Source organism: Typopeltis vanoorti, chromosome 16, assembly GCF_054136105.1.
Source record: "Typopeltis vanoorti isolate ZY-2024b chromosome 16, IOZ_Tvanoo_1.0, whole genome shotgun sequence".
Classification (NCBI taxonomy): Eukaryota; Metazoa; Arthropoda; class Arachnida; order Uropygi; family Thelyphonidae; genus Typopeltis; species Typopeltis vanoorti.
This window is the reverse complement of record NC_143564.1, coordinates 100,401,347-100,423,948: the sequence shown is the minus strand read 5'-3', so window position 1 is coordinate 100,423,948 and position 22,602 is coordinate 100,401,347. Positions and strand designations below refer to the sequence as shown.

At 35.0% G+C, this 22,602-nt stretch overlaps 1 protein-coding gene across 4 annotated transcripts in view; it reads right to left on the bottom strand.

Moving 5' to 3' along the window:
- The window catches only part of Rbcn-3A (rabconnectin-3 alpha), a 984,230-nt gene that overhangs the window by 617,983 nt on the left and 343,645 nt on the right, over positions 1 to 22,602 (bottom strand). For all 4 annotated transcript variants that reach the window (XR_016549602.1, XM_090406519.1, XM_090406521.1 and 1 more), the window contains exon 23: positions 5,186 to 5,471. Coding sequence is in view for 3 of the 4 variants with exons in the window: in XM_090406519.1 (XP_090262645.1) it covers positions 5,186 to 5,471 (286 nt within the window). In the remaining variant the exon portion in view is untranslated. The remainder of the gene's footprint in view (positions 1 to 5,185; positions 5,472 to 22,602) is intronic.

Below are 22,602 nucleotides of genomic sequence, written 5' to 3'. Positions count from 1 at the left end.
ATTCGAATGTTAATTATAGGTTAAAATACAAATCAAATTTTTTTTTTTAAAATGTACTTTTATTCTTTAAGTAAACTAAGCTATATATGCATATATTACAAACTGTTTACCAAGTCATATAAATTGTAGCACAAATTATTCATTATATCATTCTCATATTCTCAGGGGACCCTGTAACCCCTAGAGAGCGCGTCCCCTGGGTAGCAGATAGGGGAGCCCACCATGTGTGTGTGTGTGTGTGTGTACATGCGCGTGCGTGTGTGTATATATATATATATATATATATATATATATATATATATATGGTGGGGTGGTCTGAATATACTGAATAAAGACTCGTGGACCAACAGGACCATAAGGGGCAATCATCTTGATTGTAAGGGAAGCGGCACTCCCATGGACCCCTAGCTGGATCTATTCTCTCCTTCTTCTACTTTGAGGAAGACCCGCTTACTTTAATCTTTCCTATAAGGCCTTATCAGCCAACTCTTCTTACTTTATGACCCTTGTGCTATTAGAGTACTCGAGGGCCATGGAGTCTTTTCATTTCTGGTCTTACAACTATGTCCTCTCTATAAACCTTACTATATTTCTTCTATAATCTACCCTTTCCCCTTCAATATACCCTATTCCTCCTATGGGTTTAAATTCGGAAGAAGGCGAGTTCAGAAGCCTTAAGGTAGCAGCCCTACCACTGAACTATTCCATCGTCAGGCTAGTCCCCTGACATGGATAACATAACCATACTTGTAAGCTGACAGAAAAAGACAATCGAATTGAATCTATGGGAAACGACCCTGGAATGGAAAAGGGAAAACGAAAATGGAAACGACAAAATATAATACACATAGCAAACTGGAATGTAAGAGGAACAGTATATAAAGAAATAGAATTAGACCAGTTATTAAATGAAAGAAATTTTAAAATAGCAGTAATCACTGAAACAAAAAAGAAATTAAAAGGAACTATGAGAACTGAAAATTTTAATGTGATATACAGTGGAGTCGACAGAGACCAAAGAGCACAAGCAGGAGTCATGATTTGGATTCATAACTCCCTTTCAAAACAGTTAAAACATTATAAATTATGGAATGAAAGAATAACAGAAGCTAGAATAAAAATAGATAGAGGCTATTTAACAATAATTGGTTTATATGCCCCAGAAGAAGGAAGAGAACAGGATAATATTGATTTTTATAATCAGCTACAAAACATATATAATAAAATTAAAAAAAATGATTACATAATTTTAGCAGGAGACTTAAATGCAAGAATTAGAAACACGAAAATTAATAATAATATAGGAATACATGGAGAACACACTCTAAACAGAAATGGTAAAAAATTGATTGACTTTGTAGTTTATAATAACCTAAAAATAATGAATTCCTTCTATAAACATAAAGACATACATAAATATACTTGGGCAGCAAGAGGATGGAAATCAATATTAGATTACTTCATATTAAATGAAAAGACATCAAAATATTCACTAGATGTTAGAGTTCACAGAGGATATGAAATAAGCAGTGACCACTTCCTTGTTAAAATAAAATTAAGATTACCACCTAAATGGCTACAAGTAACAAGAACAGAAAGAAAAATTGGAACATTTGTTTATAAAACTAGACTATTGAATGACACAAATGTACAATGGCTATATGAACAAAGAATTAACCAGTATCTAGATAAAATAAAACAAATTGAAGAAATAGAAATAGAATGGCTTAATATAAAAACGATACTAAATGCAGCAGCAAATGAAAGCTTAGAAAAGACCAAAAAATTCAATAAAAGAAAAAAACTGAAGATCTGGGATGATACAATCAAAGAAATAATCAAAAAGAAAAAAGAAGCCTATCGCAAATGGTTAAGCAGTAAAAAATTAGATGAAATAGAATATAAAAGAATAAGAGCCATAGCTAAAAGAGAAGTCAGAAAAAGACAGAAAATCATGAAATAAATTTGTTTCTAATTTAGAACATGATTTATATAAAATAAGACCCAATGTATATAAGATTTTGAAACACCTAAATGCAGATACCAAAGAAAACATAAAATTAAACACTGAATTGAAATTAGAAAAATTTCTAAATTACTACACAGAACTGTGGACAGACAAATATTTTAAAAAAGACAACTGGCAAACAATTAACGAAAATGAAAAGGAAATAACTGAAGAAGAATTAGAAATCAGCCTGAAAGAAACAAGAAACGGAAAATCACCTGGAGAAGATAAGCTAGGTTCAGAACTATATAAATATGCAGGAACAAGATTCAAAGAAAGACACTTATTATTTTAAATAAAATTTACTCAACTGGTATCCCCCAATAGAATGGAAAAAGGCAATTGTGATTCCTATCTTTAAAAAAGATAATAGAGATGACCCTAAAAACTATAGAGGTGTCGGTATACTAAATTCCTGTTACAAAATATATAGCAGAATCTTAAATCGCAAACTAATGACATATTCTGCAAACTTTATTTTAGAAGTACAGAATGGATTTAGAAAAGGACGATCATGTATATTGGGGATACCAGTTGAGTAAATTTTATTTAAAATACTAAGAGTCTTTCTTTGAATCTTGTTCCTGCATAATTAACATTATGAGCAAAATTCTTTTCTCTATTATTAATTTTAGGCAAATTTAACATAAATGAGCAAAATTCTTTTCTCTATTATTAATTTTAGGCAAAAAGCTGGGTATAGACCCAGCTTTTTGCCTAAAATTAATACTAGAGAAAAGAAGAGAATACAATTTAGAAACACATATTGCATTTATTGACTTTGAAAAAGCATTTGACAAAGTTAAAAGAAACATTATTTAACATATCAAAAGAAAGACAAATACCAAATAATATCCTAAAAGCTGTCACAAGTATATATGAAAATAATCAAATACAAATAAGATTAAATCATGAGCTATCATATACAAGAGAGATAAACCAAGGGGTCCGACAGGGATGTCCCCTCTCAGCAACTCTTTTTAATATCTACTTAAATGAAATAATAATAAAATGGAGTAAAAAATTACATCAGGGAATTAAACTTTCACCTACAGTTAACTTAAACACTCTCCTCTTTGCAGACAACCAAATAATAATTACAAATTCTGAAGATAACTTACAGAAAGCTATTTTAAATCTAAATGAGATAGCCAAAGATTATGGTATGATAATATCAACGGAAAAATCAAAAACTATGGCCTTTAAAGGACAAGATCCAGCAAGAACTAAAATAGTATTAGATAACAAGATCTTAGAACAGGTGAATTCATTTAACTACCTAGGATGTATGATCACTTATGAAAACGAAAAAGATATAAACATAAAAATTGCAAAATATTTAAAAATAACAGGAGTAATTAACTCTATATTTAAACCAAACCTAGTTCAAAAACAAACCAGGCTAAAAGTATACAATACATTAGCCCTACCGGTCTTAATGTACGGAAGCGAAATCTGGACAATAAAACAAAAAGACAAACAAAGATTAACAATAGCAGAAATGAAGTTTATGAGAAAAACTGCAAAGTATATCCTATTTGATCACAAAAGAAACGAAGATATTATGAAAGAATTAAACCAAGAACCAGTAATTGAAAAAATTAAAAAATATAAACATAGATGGATGGAACACGTTCAAAGAATGAAAACAGAAAGATTACCAAAACAAGCCTTAAAGTACAAGCCATTAGGAAAAAGAAAACCAGGATGTCCTCTTAAACGATTCAACGATACCTTCTAAGGCTGGAACAGGCCATACTAGGCCTAAATCCTTGATACGTATGATGATGATGATCATTCTCATAATTTCCAAATTATTTGTTGATTTTTTGTCTAAGGCAGCAGTCACTAGCTAATTGATGCTCCTGACTGAGCAAAATTTACGTCTCAATTTAGAATTTCTTCAACATGAATTATATAAAAAATATGCAATGCAGCCAATGATACAGACTGTGACACAGGCAGATAGTACTGCAAACGTTTTTCAGATGTTGCTGTGATAGAAGGACCATTTATTAGTGGCTGTTGCAACATCTTATGACAATTAGCTTAAACTAATGAGTTTATATTAGAATTTATAACGGTAATTAATTTTACAGCTTATTGCAGCTGCTATTATATTATATAAAAACTAGTACAAAAAACATTTCAATATTTTAACTGGTAATGCAAAAACTGGTGCATACTGGGTGAATATCAGCTGTGCTTAAACCTGTCAAAAACTTGGGTACTCAGGAATGGGTATGTATAAAGATTCAAAAATTACCACAATCATCTGATCAGCTTGCTCACTAACTACAATATAGCTATTCAGCCTCATTTAATTATGCACTGCATTTGTCAGCATGTTCTTGAAATATGAATTAAACACCGAAACACTGAATTTAATCAAAACACTAAATTAGCTACATACAAGACAGTGTTCAAACCAATTTTAACTTATGGATCTGAGAGCTGGGTTAGAAATAAAACACTTGACCAAAGACTAGAGACCACAGATATGAGAATCCTAAAAAAGATTAGGGGTGTGAACAGATGGCATCAATGGCAATTTCATATTAAAAATGAGGATATTAGGAAAGAACTTGACATTGCTGGCATCCAGGAACATGTTAGCAGAGTTAATCTCAGGTGGTATGGTCACTTAATAGAATGGGAAAGGAAAGATTAGCAAAACAAGTGTTCTCTGCTAGGATGGCATAAAAAAGACCCAGAGATAGAAAAAGATATAGGTGGATCAATACAATAAAAAGTGCCTTAGAAAACAGAAATACAAGATCTGATAATGTTGGAGTGTTGACAGATAACAGATTGATTTCAAGGAAAATTGTTGATAGGAAGTTAGTAATGATGCAAGTTCTTCATGTAGTATCCTGTATATTATATTGTTGTATCCTGTATATATTTTAATAATGAATTTCAGAAAATAAAACAATACAGGTTTCTGTTCCGAAACCTAACTAAGAAAGATAATTGATATTTTCTGCACTTAAAATCAAGAAATGAAAACCGTTGTTGTATTCAAAGACTTACATCAAACCAAAAATTAGGATTCTTGGCTTACAAAAATTTTGATAAGTGTTAATACGAGATTATTTTTTCTAAAAATGGAATTTAAATACCTTTCCATAATTGAATATCCACACTAAATCAAATTTTTCAAAACAAATTTTATACCTGATTTAGGAGATCGCCACTGTGAATAAATATGCATCTCATTATCCATTCCTACCACTAAAATGCCATGCCTAACCCATGACAGATGCATTGGAAGAGGTGGTAATCCATCTGCTGTTGACAAATGAGTAGTTCTAATTCTCATCCAACGAACTTCATCAGTTATCAGAGGTAATGCCATTGAGGATGCTTGTTTTAAAAGTGTACGATTAGTGGGCCTTGAGGATTTTGAGGCTTGCACATTTGCCTGTGCAATTTCAGCGGAGACAGGAGTAAAAAGTAGTATCTGAAAAGGTAACAGTATAGTTATGTTATCATTTGATTATCATAATCAATGAATAAGTAAATCTATATAACTTTCTACAAACCAAATTTACTTTCATATAACATTATTATTATTATTAAGGCAACTCCAAGGAGTCCATAGATTCATCGAGGGGAGGCCCTAACATCATGTCGAGAACAACTATTCGACATTCCCACAGAATCTATTATACTTCGCCTTGAACTCATTTACAGTCATGGCACCCACAACACACTTTGGCAGCTTCCTAGTTCTAACACTCTTGCCCAGCTTCCATCTATGGCCTCTATCCCTCCCACCACCAGTCCTATTCTCAAAAATATCTTCTGAATTAATCTTATAGAAACCCTTCAGTAATTTGAATGTCTCAATCATATCACCCCTTTTCTGCCTATCAACCAATTTTTGCAACCCACAAATCTTCAACCTGTTCTTATAAGGTTCATTCCAAAGACCTGCTATCATCTTGGTCACTCATCTCTGGATCCTCTCCACCTCTTCCCCATCCAGAAGAAACCCTGGCCCATATCTAGGTACAGTAGTCTAGATGGAGTCTTATCAAGGCTTGATACAGAGGAACAATAACCTGTTTGTCTCTGCTTGTTAAAGCATTTTTCAGCAACCAAGTGATTTGATGAGCTGATTTAGCCACTTTTGCAATGTGTCCCCTAAACTTCAACTCCCTATCCACTAACACTCCCAAATCCCTTGCCTCGTCAATCTCCTGGAGTACAGTTCCACCAATGTGATATACTGCTCCTAATATTTTCACCCCAAAATGCATAACCTTACATTTTGCCACATTAAATTGACATCCATTCTACTTAGCCCAGTCCTCCAAACTATCCAAATCATCCTGCAAAATTTTGACATCCTGTGCACTCACTATTGCTCTACCCACCTTTGCATCATCAGCAAACAAATGAACACTTCCTCTCAGATCCTTCCCTATATCATTAATGAACAAATTGAACAGTAGTGTTACAAGAACAGAACCCTGTGGCACACCACTAGTCACAGGATGTCTTTTGGACTCTACTCCTGAATAAATCACTCTCTGATATTTCTCCATCAACCACCCTCCTATCCATCTCACCAACTCTATATCCATCTCCATATGCAGTTTACTGATTAGAATTCCATGTGGTATCCTGTCAAAGGCCTTAGCAAGGTCCAGTAGAATCACTGTAAACCCATTACCCTTATCCAGTTCTGCCGTCACTGTGTGATAAAACGTGAGCAAGTTACTGAGGAATGATCTACCCTTCACAAAACCATGCTGTTCCCCATACAGTATCCCATTTTCATCTATCCAATCCTGTATATTCTTCTTGACTATTTTCTCCAAGACCTTGACAATTCCTGATATGCTGATTGGTCGGTAATTTAGAACAACAGTCTTGGAACCTCCTTTATGCAGTGGAACTATTTTCCCCTCTTTCCACCCCCTTGGGACTAACCCAGACCCAAAACTCAAATTAAACAAAACGGTCAAGCCACTGACAATTCTTTAGCCACTTCACGTACGACACGAGCTGGTATACCATCCAATCCCACAGACGTATTCACCTGCACTTCATTCAGCACAATTCCCGTATAAACTAATGGTTCCTTCATTCCTGCAATGTCACCACCTGGATGATATACTTTTGCAAAGTGCTCGCTCAGTAATTCCACTATATCAACTGATTCGGTTACCTCCCTACCATCGGCATTCTTTAAAATCATTCTGCCGTATACATTTTTTCTTTTACTTGCACCATATCGAAAAAACTGTTTAGGATTCTCTTTAACCTGCATGGCTAATGTTCTTTCATAATCCGCTTTTGCATTCCTTACCACACTCGTTACCCTTCTGGCCTGCGCTTTATACCGTTCATGTGCCTGCCAATCACCTATCTCCTTAAATTCCCTCCAAATTGTTTCTTTTTGTGCAGCTCAAGCTTAATGGTGTTATTCATCCATTTAACCCCTACTTGATTTATTATTCAGACTCTAGGTATACAGTAAGCCATTGCCTCCTGCAAACACTTCTTAGCCGCCTCCCATGCACTATCAACATCCACCCCTTTCAGTTTTACATGCCATGGCACTGAACCAATCAAACTCCTAAGCATATCATACTTACCAGCCCGATAATTCCACATGTACCCTGTCTTAATTGTAAATTCCACACCTTTAGCCACCTACCAAGTCAAGACCCTATGTTCACTCTCACCAATTGGTGGCAATGTGGTCATATTCGTTACAGCCAAATTCTCAGATGGAATTACTAGGTTAAGCACTCTCTAACCCCTAGTATTTTCCATTACATGCTGTCGCAGATAGTTATCCCTTAATAACCGCATAAAATCCAATTCCATCCTCCCATGTGTCCTCTCCTCCTTCCAATCAATGTTACCATAGTTGAAACCTCCCATAATAATTACCCTCCTTCCACTCATTTCTTCTATTTGCTTATGCATACTATCTCCACCATCTATTCCATCACCTGGTGTCTATAGCAGCACCCACTTGTATATTTTGTTCTGCTAATTACTGATAATTAGCAGAACAATTATCAATAACACTCCTTTCCCCCCATTTTATTCTCCCTGTCCCTCCTGAACACACCATACCCCTCACATTCAATCCCACTAGCTATATCATCTTCTGTCAGCCATGTTTCACTAATGCCAATAACCTGTGGCCTGGAAGTGCCAACCAAAGCCAAAAATTCTTTCTTCTTGTTCCTAATACTTCTGGTATGAGTATACATGAATTGCAGAAGCCCATTTGTCTCATCCCTATTTTGATGCCTTATACTAACTATCGCATTCTGATTTGTTGTCCTTCGTACTCGCTCAGGCATATCACATCCATTCATACACTCAACTGTCTCCCTATAGTCTGCATATCTACTCCCCCCCAATAACGCTAGTTTCCCTGATTCTGCACATCCACTTCCTCTTCATTCAACAACACCTTTTCAAGTCACCATACACCAAATTCATTCAAATGCAAATTATCCATCTTATATAAATCCTTTCTTATATAAATCCACAAATTCCACACCACTCCTCCTGCATAATCCGAGCATAAAGTCATTAGCAATTATGGCCCTCCTTCTATACTCTTCACTGTCATACCGTGGCAACAGACTCACCATCCTAACTCTCTCACTCTTCTCTTTTGCTACCTCAAGTAATTCCTTCAAATCCTCTCTCATAGCCATTTTGTCTCATTTCAAATTATTCGTTCCTGCTACTACTATCAATTCTTTCACCCTCTGTTTTTGCGGTCTAATAGACTCGCTTACATCCTTAATGTTCGTACCAGGTTGGTACGATTTTGTCAAACTTTCATCTATCACATCTCTTACTAAAGAATCTCCATACAGCACTCGTTCTTTCATTTTGTTTACACCCACAATCATACTCTTATTTTTCTTATCATACTTTTGCCGTTTATTAGGAAAGGCCCAAAAAATTCAATAAAAGGAAAAAACTGAAGATCTGGGATGATACAATGAAAGAAATAATCAAAAAGAAAAAAGAAGCCTATCATAAATGGTTAAGCAGTAAAAGATTAGAAGATGAAATAGAATATAAAAGAATAAGAGCCATAGCTAAAAGAGAAGTCAGAAAAAGACACAGAGAATCATGGAACAAATTTGTTTCTAATTTAGAACATGATTTATATAAAATAAGACCCAATGTATATAAGATTTTGAAACACTTAAATGCAAATACCAAAGAAAACATAAAATTAAATACTGAATTGAGATTAGAAGAATTTGTCTGTGTACAGACAAATATTTTAAAAAAGACAACTGGCAAATAATTAACGAAAATGAAAAGGAAATAACTGAAGAAGAATTAGAAATCAGCCTGAAAGAAACAAGAAACGGAAAATCACCTGGAGAAGATAAGCTAGGTTCAGAACTATATAAATATGCAGGAACAAGATTCAAAGAAAGACTCTTATTATTTTAAATAAAATTTACTCAACTGGTATCCCCCAATAGAATGGAAAAAGGCAATTGTGATTCCTATCTTTAAAAAAGATAATAGAGATGACCCTAAAAACTATAGAGGTGTCGGTATACTAAATTCCTGTTACAAAATATATAGCAGAATCTTAAATAGCAAACTAATGAAATATTCTGCAAACTTTATTTTAGAAGTACAGAATGGATTTAGAAAAGGACGATCATGTATAGACCCAGCTTTTTGCCTAAAATTAATACTAGAGAAAAGAAGAGAATACAATTTAGAAACACATATTGCATTTATTGACTTTGAAAAAGCATTTGACAAAGTTAAAAGAAACATTATTTAACATATTAAAAGAAAGACAAATACCAAATCATATCCTAAAGGCTATCATAAGTATATATGAAAATAATCAAATACAAATAAGATTAAATCACGAGCTATCATATACGCAAGAGATTAACCAAGGGGTCCAACAGGGATGTCCCCTTTCAGCAACTCTTTTTAATATCTACTTAAATGAAATAATAATAAAATGGAATAAAAATTTACATCAAGGAATTAAACTTTCTCCTACAGTAAACTTAAACACTCTCCTCTTTGTCGACAACCAAATAATAATTACAAATTGTGAAGATAACTTACAGAAAGCTATTTTAGATCTAAATGAGATATCCAAGGATTATGGTATGATAATATCAACAGAAAAATCAAAAACTATGGCCTTTAAAGGACAAGATCCAGCAAGAACTAAATAGTAATATATAACAAGATCATAGAACAGGTGAATTCATTTAACTACCTAGGATGCATAATCACATATGAAAATGAAAAAGATATAAACGTAAAAATTGCAAAAAAATTTAAAAACAGCAGGTGTAATTACCTCTATATTTAAACCAAACCTAGTTCAAAAACAAACCAGACTAAAAGTATACAATACATTAGCCCTACCAGTCTTAATGTATGGAAGCGAAATCTGGACAATAAAACAAAAAGACAAACAAAGATTAATAACAACAGAAATGAAGTTTATGAGAAAAACTGCGAAGTATAGCCTATTTGATCACAAAAGAAATGAAGAAATTATGAAAGAATTAAACCAAGAACCAGTAATAGAAAAAATTAAAAAATATAAACATAAATGGATGGAACACGTTCAAAGAATGAAAACAGAAAGTTTACCAGAACAAGCCTTAAAGAACAAGACATTAGGAAAAAGAAAACCAGGACGTCCTCCTAAACGATTCAACGATGACTTCTAAAGCCAAAACAGGCCATGCTAGGCCTAAATCCTTGATACGCATGATTATGATGCTCAGTAAACATTTTTGCCTACACTCCAGCTGCCGATTTGCCCTATGTATCGCTCCATGCAACCTGCGATCTCACTCATTGCATCTGTCTCATCATTTTTATTATCTGTTAATCCATTCATTCATTCTGTAGTTTTACTTTCATTCTCACTTTCAATGCCGCTCTCACAGCTATCTGGTATCACCTCGCAAATATCATTATTCATACCTCTCATATCACTATTTTCTACATTCTGACTTTCAACAATGATATCACTCTTACGACCTGAAACACACTTTAAATCCTCAGATTCCTTACACTTTCTGCATATATTCGCTCCACTATCATTGTCTAACCAGACTCCAACCACTCTCCTCAAAGCATACATTCTCACAAATGGTACACTGAATAAACTCCTTTATATTAAAATTTTTGAACAAAGATGGTGATCTTGGCGGCATTGTATTCCTTCTTATCAGCGCCATGTGCATGCCATTAATCGTATTTATCAAATTACTAATTGAAATAACTCAGAAAACACACAGACACGCTAAGATATAAAAAGTAAACAATACTACGTAAGATTCAAGTAAATTTACCAATTATTTACGGACATGTTGCTACCTATCCCATCACAATTTAGAGATTATATTTTGCACAATACCCTAAAAAATTTTGTAGCATGCCGTCCTTTTAGCATATATGTTTATCACATGAAAAATGAATGAAGTGGATAAGTAACTGAAGTGCATGTTTGCCCAAATTGCAGATAAAGAGATGCTGATATCCCAATCAGAGATGATGATTCGGATATCAGCATCTCTGATTTTGGTGGTGACGACAGATGATAACAAGTGGTGAACAGGAAACATAGGTGAGTAATAACATAGCGATATGAATAGTGTGATCAAGGGGAAGGAAAGCAAGAGAGAGAGAGAGATTGGAATGAATTTGACATTAGGTAGTGTGACTAGAAAATTGGAGGTTCTGAAGAATGGTGTCAACTGTGTCGGTGAATGCCAAGTAAGAGAAGGATGCTTGGGAGTTGGGGGGAGGGGAGGGGGAGGGGAGGGGGGGGGGGAGTCAAGGTACCGGAAGAGGTAGATATGAAAAATGAGTTGAATAGCATGAAAGGAGGGACTGGAAGACTTCAAAGGCAAATTGAAATGAGACGAACAAAAGTAGAAGTGCTAGAAAGTTATGAGAGAGAGAGAGAGAAAACGATAGAATAAGAGAAAGAGAGGGAAAAAGAGAAAGTCGATACATAGTCGATAGCAAGGGATAGAGAGAGAGATGAAGCAATGCGTGAAACAGTACCGTAAAAGGAATCAGAGATGATAAATGTGACAAGAAAACTAATGATATCCTACATAACTATAGTAATTACTTTGAAAATGAAATAAAATTACAGAATGGTGGTAGAAAACATTTACAAAGAATGCAATTAAATGTATATATTAATACTTTAGGTAGAAAAGCAATTGAAAACTTGAAATATTGGAGGGCTGAAAGTAGATGATATTCAACCAATCCTCAAGTATGGAGGTACAAATTTTGCAGAAGCTACAATGCATAAAGAATAAGGCATGGTCAGATCACCCTGAAACAAAAATAACAATAAATAAAAATAAAATAAAATAATAAATAAAAGTGAATTGAACATTACAGAGGAATTTCCCAACTTATTGGGTTTATGTAATCATATTTGAGAATGACTCTGGACTGAGTTTAAAAGGTGACAATTGTTTTATATTGAAATTCCAAAGATTATTCATTAAAAGCACATATTATTTTGGAATTTGCATTAAGATTTTATATTAATATTACTACCTTCTTGATTACCATGAAGTCACAAGACAGCATAGGAAATCAACAACTAGTCAATAAAAACTCTATCATACCATCCTTAAACTCATCTACTATTTGCACTTTCACCACCTTTTCAGGCACTGAATTCCATACTCCGTCCACTCTCCATGCAAAAAAACTTACTTCTTACCCTTTTACTCACTGCTTCCTTTTTGTAACTTCCATGAATGGCCCCATGTTCTTGTTCCTTCCTCTTGTTCTACCATATGGAAAATCTCTAGAGTATTAATCCAATAATAACCCTTCAGGGGCGTCGCCCGGTTAAACCCTTGTTTAACCGGGCGACGCCCCAGCCGGCATGAAATTTTGTCATGTTGTACCATAATTTTGTATTGTGGTTTAAGCCAATAATAATACAATTTGGTTGGCTAAATCCCAAATTGCAAGCCCATCCTCATTCATTCAGTATACAGGTAGATACATAATAGGGTGCACCACAAGAAGGTGAGGATTGGACATTAGGTCAGAAGCCCTGGTTGGTTCTCCACATTCCTTTAAAGGCTATGTGGAGGTCTCCTCTCAGTTATACAGCTTTGACCCTTAAGCACCCCCTTATAATAAGACAATGGATATCTAATCATGCCAAAGTGAATGACTTTACATTTACTGAGAATGAACTGACATCCATTTTCCTATGTACACATTTCCAGCCTATTCAAATCATTCTGCAAAGTCTGCATATCAGCAGCACCTATCTTTGCAGCATCATCATCAGCAAATAGCTGTATGTCACTTGTCAAATCCTTTACAATATCATTAATGTATAGATTCAATAACAGAAATTAAGCACTGACACTTGTGGTACACCACTGGTTACCTTAAATCTTGCAGACTAACATCCTCCCCATATACCACTTTTTGATATCTGTCAGTCAACCATCCTCTTATTCATGCTAATGTTCCATAACCAAAAACCCACATACTCCAATTTATGCAACAGTCTACAGTGCTGTATTCTGTCAAAAGCCTTAGCAAAATCCAAAAGTATCATAGTGTATCCGTTCCCTTTCTCTAGTTCAATGATAACATCGTTATAGAATGTAAGCAAGTTACTAAACCATGACCTTCCCTTAGTAAACCCATGTTGCTCATTGCAAGGTAGAGATTCACTATCAACCCCTTTCTGAATGCAAGCCCTAATCAGTTTTTCAAAATCTTCACATCCATTCCTGAGATACTAATTGGTCAATAGTTGGATACATTGATCTTTGCACTACCCTTGTGCAATGGAATTACCATACATTCTTTCCATTCCTGCAGAAATTTCCCTGTTTTGAGACTCATATTAAACAGCCTAGTCAAAGGAATTGCCAGTTCAGCTGAACACTCTTTTAGCACACATGCTGATATCCAATCAGTCATTATTGCAATTTTCTTATTAAGTTTGTGCACCAGCTCTAATAGCTCATCCTCATACACCTGAGTTTCTTCATTGAGTGAAGAGGTAGAAGTAAGCTCAATATCTCGTACACCAGGTTGATAGCATTTAACAAAATGGGCACTCATTAGTTGAATAACCTCTTCTGCATCTGTAACCCTCATGCCATCAGCATTTAGAATAGTTATTCTTTCATATTCATTCTTTCTTTTACTTGCAGCATATCGCTAGAATTCTCTTTAGCACACAGAGCCAGTTTCTTTTCATACTCAGACTTTGCTTTCCGTACAACAGTTGTGACTATTCTAGCCTGCTGCTTATAATTTTCATAATGGACATTATCCTTATGCACACAGTATTTTTTCCACATTATCCTTTTCTTACAAATCTCTTGCTTAATAAGATTACACATCCATTTGACTCCTACTCTATTTATTCTTCGAACTCTTGGGACACATTCTGATAACACATCATTTAAGTATTGTTTAAAGCTTCCCATTCAGTTACTGCTCCCATTCCACTGAACTCAGTATACTCCTTAGTTGGTCATAATTTTCTTCTTTGCAGTTCAGCATGTAACTTTTTGTGAATGGAACATTTATAAACTTAGTCACTTCCCAAGTGAGTACTGCATGATCACTGTCACCACCCGGAAGCAGAATATTTACGTCTTCAGTTGAAATCCCCATCTGACACTATAATCAAATCTAACATTCTTTGAGTTCCTTCTGTCGCATGCTGCTTGAGGAAGTTGACCTGCAACAGCTCAATCAGCCGGATTTACGTATAAGCTAAAAAAGCTACAGCTTAGGGCCTCGCAATCTGCCTGGGCTTCAAATAAAAAACAAAAAGACCAGCTGATGTAATTTAAAACAGTAGGGGACCCTCTGGGTTTTGTATAGCTTAGGGCCTCAGCAAGTCTAAATCTGGCTGTGAGCTCAATAAATGTATTTTCATTCTTCTCATTAGATTCTACTGCTATCCAATCAATATTTGGATAATTAAAATCTCCCATTATGATTACTCTTTTCGCACTCATCTTTTCTATTTGATGATGAATTCTTTGTCACTAGCAACTAATCCACCAGGTCTGTAACAAAATCCCACTATGTAATTGATCTTGTTGGATTACACCTCACGCCAGATGGCTTCAAACTCAATGTCACATGAAATACTGTTAGTAGTAGTATTACAATCATAGGTCTAAACCAGGGGCGAATGCTGGTCTTGAAATTCACGCTTGCTTTTGTTATCATTCAAGGAATGAGAGGTGTGATTGAAGTCTGATTAGCAGAATAATGAATTACTGACCATTTAAAATTATATACAGGTAACCCTCGTATAACGGGATGTTAATTTCCGCAGAAATGCCGCGTTGTATAAATCGTGTTATACGAGTCTCAGATCACATAGAAAAAGTAGGGTTATGTTCCGAAATTGTTTTTTTTTTTTAATTATATAAACAACAATGACTTATCCAACAAAAAATATACTTTTATTTAATTCAGGTAATTCATTTAAGTTAAGAAAACATATAAACTATGAAACAAATACATAGTATAAAAATTACAAATTGTACTTAAACTTCATTGCACATAATGCATAAATATTTTAGAGAAAATAAAATAGTGCATATTTTAATCTTTCATAGCACGAAAATTTGAAGATTGGTTAATAAACACGGGGGTGCTTAAGGTTCAAAGCTGTATAACTGAGAGGAGACCTCCACATAGCCTTTAAAGGAATGCAGAGAACCGACCAGGGCTTCTGACCTAATGTCCAATCCTCACCTTCTCGTGGTGCACCCTGTTGGATATTTACTTTCATACTGAACGAACGAGGATGGGCTGCAATTTGGGATTTCGCCGACCAAATTGTATTCTTATTGGTTAAACCAAAATAAACAATTATGGTAGATGACAAAATTTCATGCTGTCTGGGGCGTCGCCCAGTTAAACAAGGCCCCTGTTGTGTTAGCCAGGGAACCAGGGCGAACAGCAAAAATTCAGCTACTGGAACAAATCTGAAAACAAACCCCAACTCAACATCACCAGAGTTAAAGACCGGTACTATCAACGTAAGAAGCCTGAATGGCAAAGAAATGGAGCTAGCTGAGAAATTAGATAAGTACCAGATCGACATAATAGGGGTGACTGAAACAAAAAAGACCAAAACTGGTGAGATCTTTCTGAGCAAGAAATACAAAATGTTATATTCAGGCAATGACAATCAAGGAAAAGAAGGAGTAGCCATAGTATTCAACACAAAATATGAAGCTAATCTTCTTGAATGGCAGTCAGTCTGAAGTAGAGTAATGTGGGCAAATATGAGAATGGGGAACTGGACAATGAGACTTATTTGTGCCTATGGTCCCACAGAAGGTTCTACTAAGGTAGAAGTGGAGGAATTTTTTGACGCTTTAGAAAAAGCAACTGACACAATGAAAAAGGAAAAGTTGGTCCTTGTTGGGGATCTAAATAGCAGAGTAGGAAATGATTGTCAGACATATAAAAATATTTTGGGAAAATTTGGAGAAAAGAGCAAAGCTAATAATAATGACAAATATCTGTTGGATTTCTGCTCAGGACATGGACTGGTTATTACTAACACCATGTTCCAACATAAAAATGTGCACAAATTCACATGGAGAGAAGAGGCTAGGAATAAGAAAAGTCTCAATGACTACGTTATTGTTGATAGTGATGTTTTCTCCCTGGTGCAGGACACCAGAGTGTACAAAGGATTTGAAATTGGAAGTGATCACTATTTAGTCCTGAGCAGGATAAAATTGAATTTCATATTGAAAAGAATAACATGTAAGAAAGTTTTAAAGCGAATAAAAGTTGAGCAGCTTTCAGATGTGAACTGTAGACTAAAATACAGAAAGATTATTGAAAAGAAAATGAAAGAGTTTGAGAACAGGAATAAAACCTCAGAGATTCAGTGGAAAACTCTGAAGAAAACATTGATTGATTCTGCCAGAGAGGCATGTGGTGAGGTTGTGTGCAAGGATAAAAAAATCAGAACTCCCTGGTGGACACAGGAAGTTAAAGAGGCAGTGAAGGAAAAGAAGAACGCATATCAAAAGTTCCTGGCAAATAAGTCAGCTTTTACTCTTACAGAATACAGGGACAAATCCAAGAATGCTAAACACTGTAAAACTAGCTAAACAAAAGTCATGGGAGGACTTTGGCAACAATATAGAAAATAAATATCAAGAAGGCAGCAAAATATTCTGGAGGTTGTTGAAGAAGCTTAGGAATGGAGGAAAGAGTGCTGTAAAAGGTGTTAGAGATGATAAAGGTAACATGAAAACAGGAGAAAAAGATATCCTTGGAGTATGGAGTAGTTACTTTGAATAACTGTTAAATGAAACAAGCAGTGATGACAGCACAGTGATAAAAAACACTGACCAGGCATGCAGTCAGGAATACATATCCATACTTGAAGTAGAAAAAGCCATCAAAATCTTGAAATGTGGAAAGGTAGCAGGAGTAGATGATATTCGACCAGAAATGCTAAAGTATGGTGGTATAAGAGTCTTACAGAAAGCCTGGACTTAGGGACAAATTCCCGATGATTGGAGTAGAGCTCTCATAGTACCCATATATAAAAAGAGAAATAAAATTGAATGTGAGAATTACAGAGGTATTTCCCTACAGAGTGTTCCTGGCAAGATCTATGCAAGTATACTTGAGAAACGGTTGAGAAGAATTGTGGAAGAACAGCTTCGTGAAGAACAAGCTGAATTCAGGCCAAATAGAGGCTGTCAGGATCAGATCTTCACTTTACGACAAATAGTCGAGAAAGCATGGGAATATAACAATGATCTGTATTTAAGTTTTGTCGATTTGGAAAAGGCATATGACAAGGTGCCAAGAGAGAAGCTATTCAATACGCTGCAGTTATATGGTGTAAATGGGGCATTATATCCAGCAATACTTAGTGTTTATTTGAGTTGTAAGTCAGCAGTTAGAATTGAAGGAAGTACAGGAAGGTGGTTTAATGTTAAATCTGGTGTGAGACAAGAATGTACATTATCCACTCTGTTATTCATTATCTATATGGATCACATTATGAAGGTAAGTGGTATTAAACCTGATATCAAAATTGGAGATGTTAATGTCAGCTCTCTGCTTTATGCGGATGATGTTATACTTCTAAATAAATCCGCTACAAGTCTGCAAGATTCTCTGACTAAATTGAATAGCTGTTGTAATAGATATGGTATGAAGGTCAGCAATAAAAAGACAAAGACAATGAAAATAGGCAGAATCATTGAAAATGTCAACTGTGTTGTGAATGGAGAACCTGTGGAACAAGTAAAACATTTCAGTTACTTAGGCACGATTTTTACTGAAGATGGTAAATTAAATATAGAAATAGACAACAGAATCAGCAAAGCTGGTATGGTGGGAAGTCAACTGAATAAATTCATATGGAATAAGAGAGAAATTAGTCTGAACACTAAATTAGCTGTATCAAGACAGTGTTCAAACCAGTTTTAACTTATGGATCTGAGAGCTGGGTCAGAAGTAAAACACTTGCCCAAAGACTAGTGACCGCAGATATGAGAGTCCTGAGAAAGATTAGAGGCGTGAACAGATGGCATCAATGGCAATATCATATTAAAAATGAGGATATTAGGAAAGAACTTGACATTGTCAGCATCCAGGAATGCGTTAGCAGAGCTAATCTCAGGTGGTATGGTCACTTAAATAGAATGGGAGAGGAAAGATTAGCAAAACAAGTGTTCTCTGCCAGGTTGGCAGGAAAACGACCCAGAGGAAGACCAAGATATAGGTGGATTGATACGGTACAAAGTGCCTTAGACGATAGAAATATAAGATCTGATAATGTTGGAGTCTTGACTAGTAACAGACTGATTTGGAGGAAAATTGTAGATAGGAAGTTAGTAATGATGTAAATTTTTCATGTAGTTCTGTCATATCCTGTACACCCCTTGAGGGTACATGGCAGGAATTTGATGATGATGATGATGGTTTTGTCATGTAATCGCCTGATGCATTACTACAAAACAGTAGAGTAACTCTATCTTTGGAAACTTTGAATCCACGAGCTGATCTTTCAATTTTCAAAAAATAGGTGTGTTTTTGCATTTTTTTCCAATATAACCTGGTCTGCACTATAAATGTTTATAAACTTTGAGAGTTTTTTGTTTAATAAGATTTCCATCCATGGGAATTTCTTTTGAGGTGCAATCTTCTATCGAAATCATTAGAGATTTCTCCATTTTTCTATTAAAATATCGCGTACACGAACAACGCGCTTTGCACTTATCGTTGACCCAGCAATAAACACTTTCTCGTGTTTTATGTTCATTTTATTTCATTGTTTAAATTGTTGATTCATTTAAATTCAAAGTCCCTGCAAAAATAGGTTTTTATTCATTTTTCAACCGATTCAAGATTTTGAATATTTTTCTTCGAGAGAAATTAATTTTGTTTTCAATGTTGGTTTTTCCCTTTCATTGCAGTTTGTGGCCATTACTATAAAAATAATTTTTTACACAAAAAAGCAAGCATTACAAATTGTATGTAACTCACCAGAAAATAAAGTGCTCAGCTTGAGATGAACTTTATGATTTTTACCACGTTCGCTGCCAACTACGAGTATACTCATAGTTCGTATATGAGCTTCACAAGCCAACTATGAGTATACTCTTATGTCGATTTACTGACATCCTATGCCAAACACGAGATAACCCTTAGTATAATTACCTTAATTTGGACCCTTGGATTCTGAATAAAGTGAAGAGCACGTCTGGGGGGGCCTTGATAGAAGGGAAATAATTTCAACTAAAATATAGTATATTATGTGCCTCAGAAGCCAACTACGAATATACTCCTATGTCGATTACCAACCTCCTATGCCAAGCGCGAGCTAATCCGTAGTATAACACGTAATTTGTAAATCAATTTAAAACTGATAAAAATTAATAAAAATAATAAAATGAAATCAATAAAATAAAAACGAATTTATTCAAATTACGAATGATACACTTTAAAACAATTTTCCACGCACAATGGTGGTTTTTCCTGGCAAACAGGACAATACTAACAAGTTCCGCATCGTTGTTTGTTTCGTGTACATACTTGGCGAATATTTTTTTTCTGTAGATGGTAAAATTTCCAAATAATGAAGATTCCGAATCCTGCTGATAATCTGTGATGCTGTAAGCTTAACCATTCCAACAAAAACTGAGATAAATTGATCTCTAAATTTTAACGCAGTCATTGCGTTTCCAGTAATTATATTATAAAATTTATGTGCATTTTGAATGTATATATCAAGAATGCGTATTGCCAATTTCTTTGGCCATCTAATTGACTTTCGTAAGGGGGAATAGTAAGAAAGCATTTGATCAGAAAGATCGCTGCCTGACATACCCAAATTATAGTCCCTAACGATATTTGGTATTACCATTCTGATTTAGATAAGTACCAGATCGACATAATAGGGGTGACTGAAACAAAAAAGACAAAAACTGGTGAGATCTTTTTGAGCAATAAGTACAAAATGTTATATTCAGGCAATGACAATCAAGGAAAAGAATGAGTACCATAGTATTCAACAAAAAATACGAGGCTAATCTTCTTGAATGGGAGTCAGTCTCAAGTAGAGTAATGTGGGCAAATATGAGAATGGGGAACTGGACAATGAGACTTATTTGTGCCTATGGTCCCACAGAAGGTTCTACTAAGGAAGAAGTGGAGGAATTTTTTGAGGCTTTAGAAAAAGCAACTGACACAATGAAAAAGGAAAGTTGGTCCTTGTTGGGGATCTAAATAGCATAGTAAGAAATGATTGTGAGACATACAAAAAAATTTTGGGAAAATTTGGAGAAAAGAGCAAAGCTAATAATATGGCAAATATCTGTTGGATTTCTGCTCAGGACATGGACTGGTTATTACTAACACCATGTTCCAACATAAAAATGTGCACAAATTCACATGGAGAGAAAAGGCAAGGAATAAGAAAAGTCTCATTGACTATGTTATTGTTGATAGTCATGTTTTCTCCCTGGTGCAGGACACCAGAGTGTACAGAGGATTTGAAATTGGAAGTGATCACTGTTTAGTCTTGAGGAGAATAAAATTGAATTTCATATTGAAAAGAATAACATGTAAGAAAGTGTTAAAGCGAATAAAAGTTGAGCAGCTCTCGGATGCGAACTGTAGACTAAAATACACAAAGATTATTGAAGAAAAAATGAAAGAGTTTGAAAACAGGAATCAGACCTTGGAGATTCAGTGGCAAGCCTTGAAGAAAGCCCTGATTGACTCAGCTAGAGAGGCATGTGGTGACGTTGTCTGCAAGGATAGAAAAATTAGAACTCCATGGTGGAAACAGGAAGTTAAAGAGGCAGTGAAGGAAAAGAAGAAAGCATATCAAAAGTTCCTGGCAAATAAGTCAGCTTGTGCTCTTAGAGAATACAGAGACAAATGTAAAAAAAGCCAAACACTGTGTAAAACTAGCTAAACAAAAGTCATGGGAAGACTTTGGTAAGAACATAGAAAATAAATATCAAGAAGGTAGTAAGATTTTCTGGAGGTTGTTGAAGACGCTTAGGAATGGAGGAAACAGTGCTGTAAAAGGAGTTAGAGATGATAAAGGTAACATGAAAACGGAAGAAAAGGATATCCGTGAAGTATGGAGTAATTACTTTGAAAAACTGCTAAATGAAAGAAGCAGTGATGACAGCACAGTGGTAAAAAAACACTGAACAGACATGCAGTCAGGAATACATATCCATACTTGAAGTAGAAAAAGCCATCAAAGGTTTAAATTGTGGAAAGGCAGCAGGAGTGGATGATATTTGACCAGAAATGCTGAAGTATGGTGGTATAAAAGTCTTACAGTGGCTGCACTGCATAGTTCAGAAAGACTGGACAGAGGGACGAATTCCTAATGATTGGAGTAGAGCTCTCATAGTACCTATATATAAAAAGAGAAATAAAACTGAATGTGAGAATTACAGAGGTATTTCCCTACTAAGTGATCCTGGCAATATCTATGCAAGTATACTTGAGAAATGATTGCGAAGAATTGTGGAAGAAAAGCTTGGTGAAGAACAAGCTGGATTCAGGCCAAATAGAGGCTGTCAGGATCAGATTTTCACTTTACGACAAATAGTCGAGAAAGAATGGAAATATAACAAAGATCTGTATTTAAGTTTTGTCGATTTGGAAAAGGCATATGACAAGGTGCCAAGAGAGAAGCTATTCAGTATGCTAAAGTTATATGGTGTCAATGGGGCATTATATCAAGCAATACTTAGTCTTTATTTGAGTTGTAATTCAGCAGTACAGGAAGTACAGGAAGATGGTTTAATGTTAAATCTAGTGTCAGACAAGGATGTACATTATCCCCTCTGTTATTCATTATCTATATGGATCACATTATGAAGGAAAGTGGTATTAAACATGATATCAAAATTGGAGATGTTAATGTCAGCTCTTTGCTTTATGCAGATGATGTTATACTTCTAAATAAATCCAAGTCTGCAAGATTCTCTGACTAAATTGAATAGCTGTTGTAATAGATATGGTATGAAGGTCAGCAATAAAAAGAC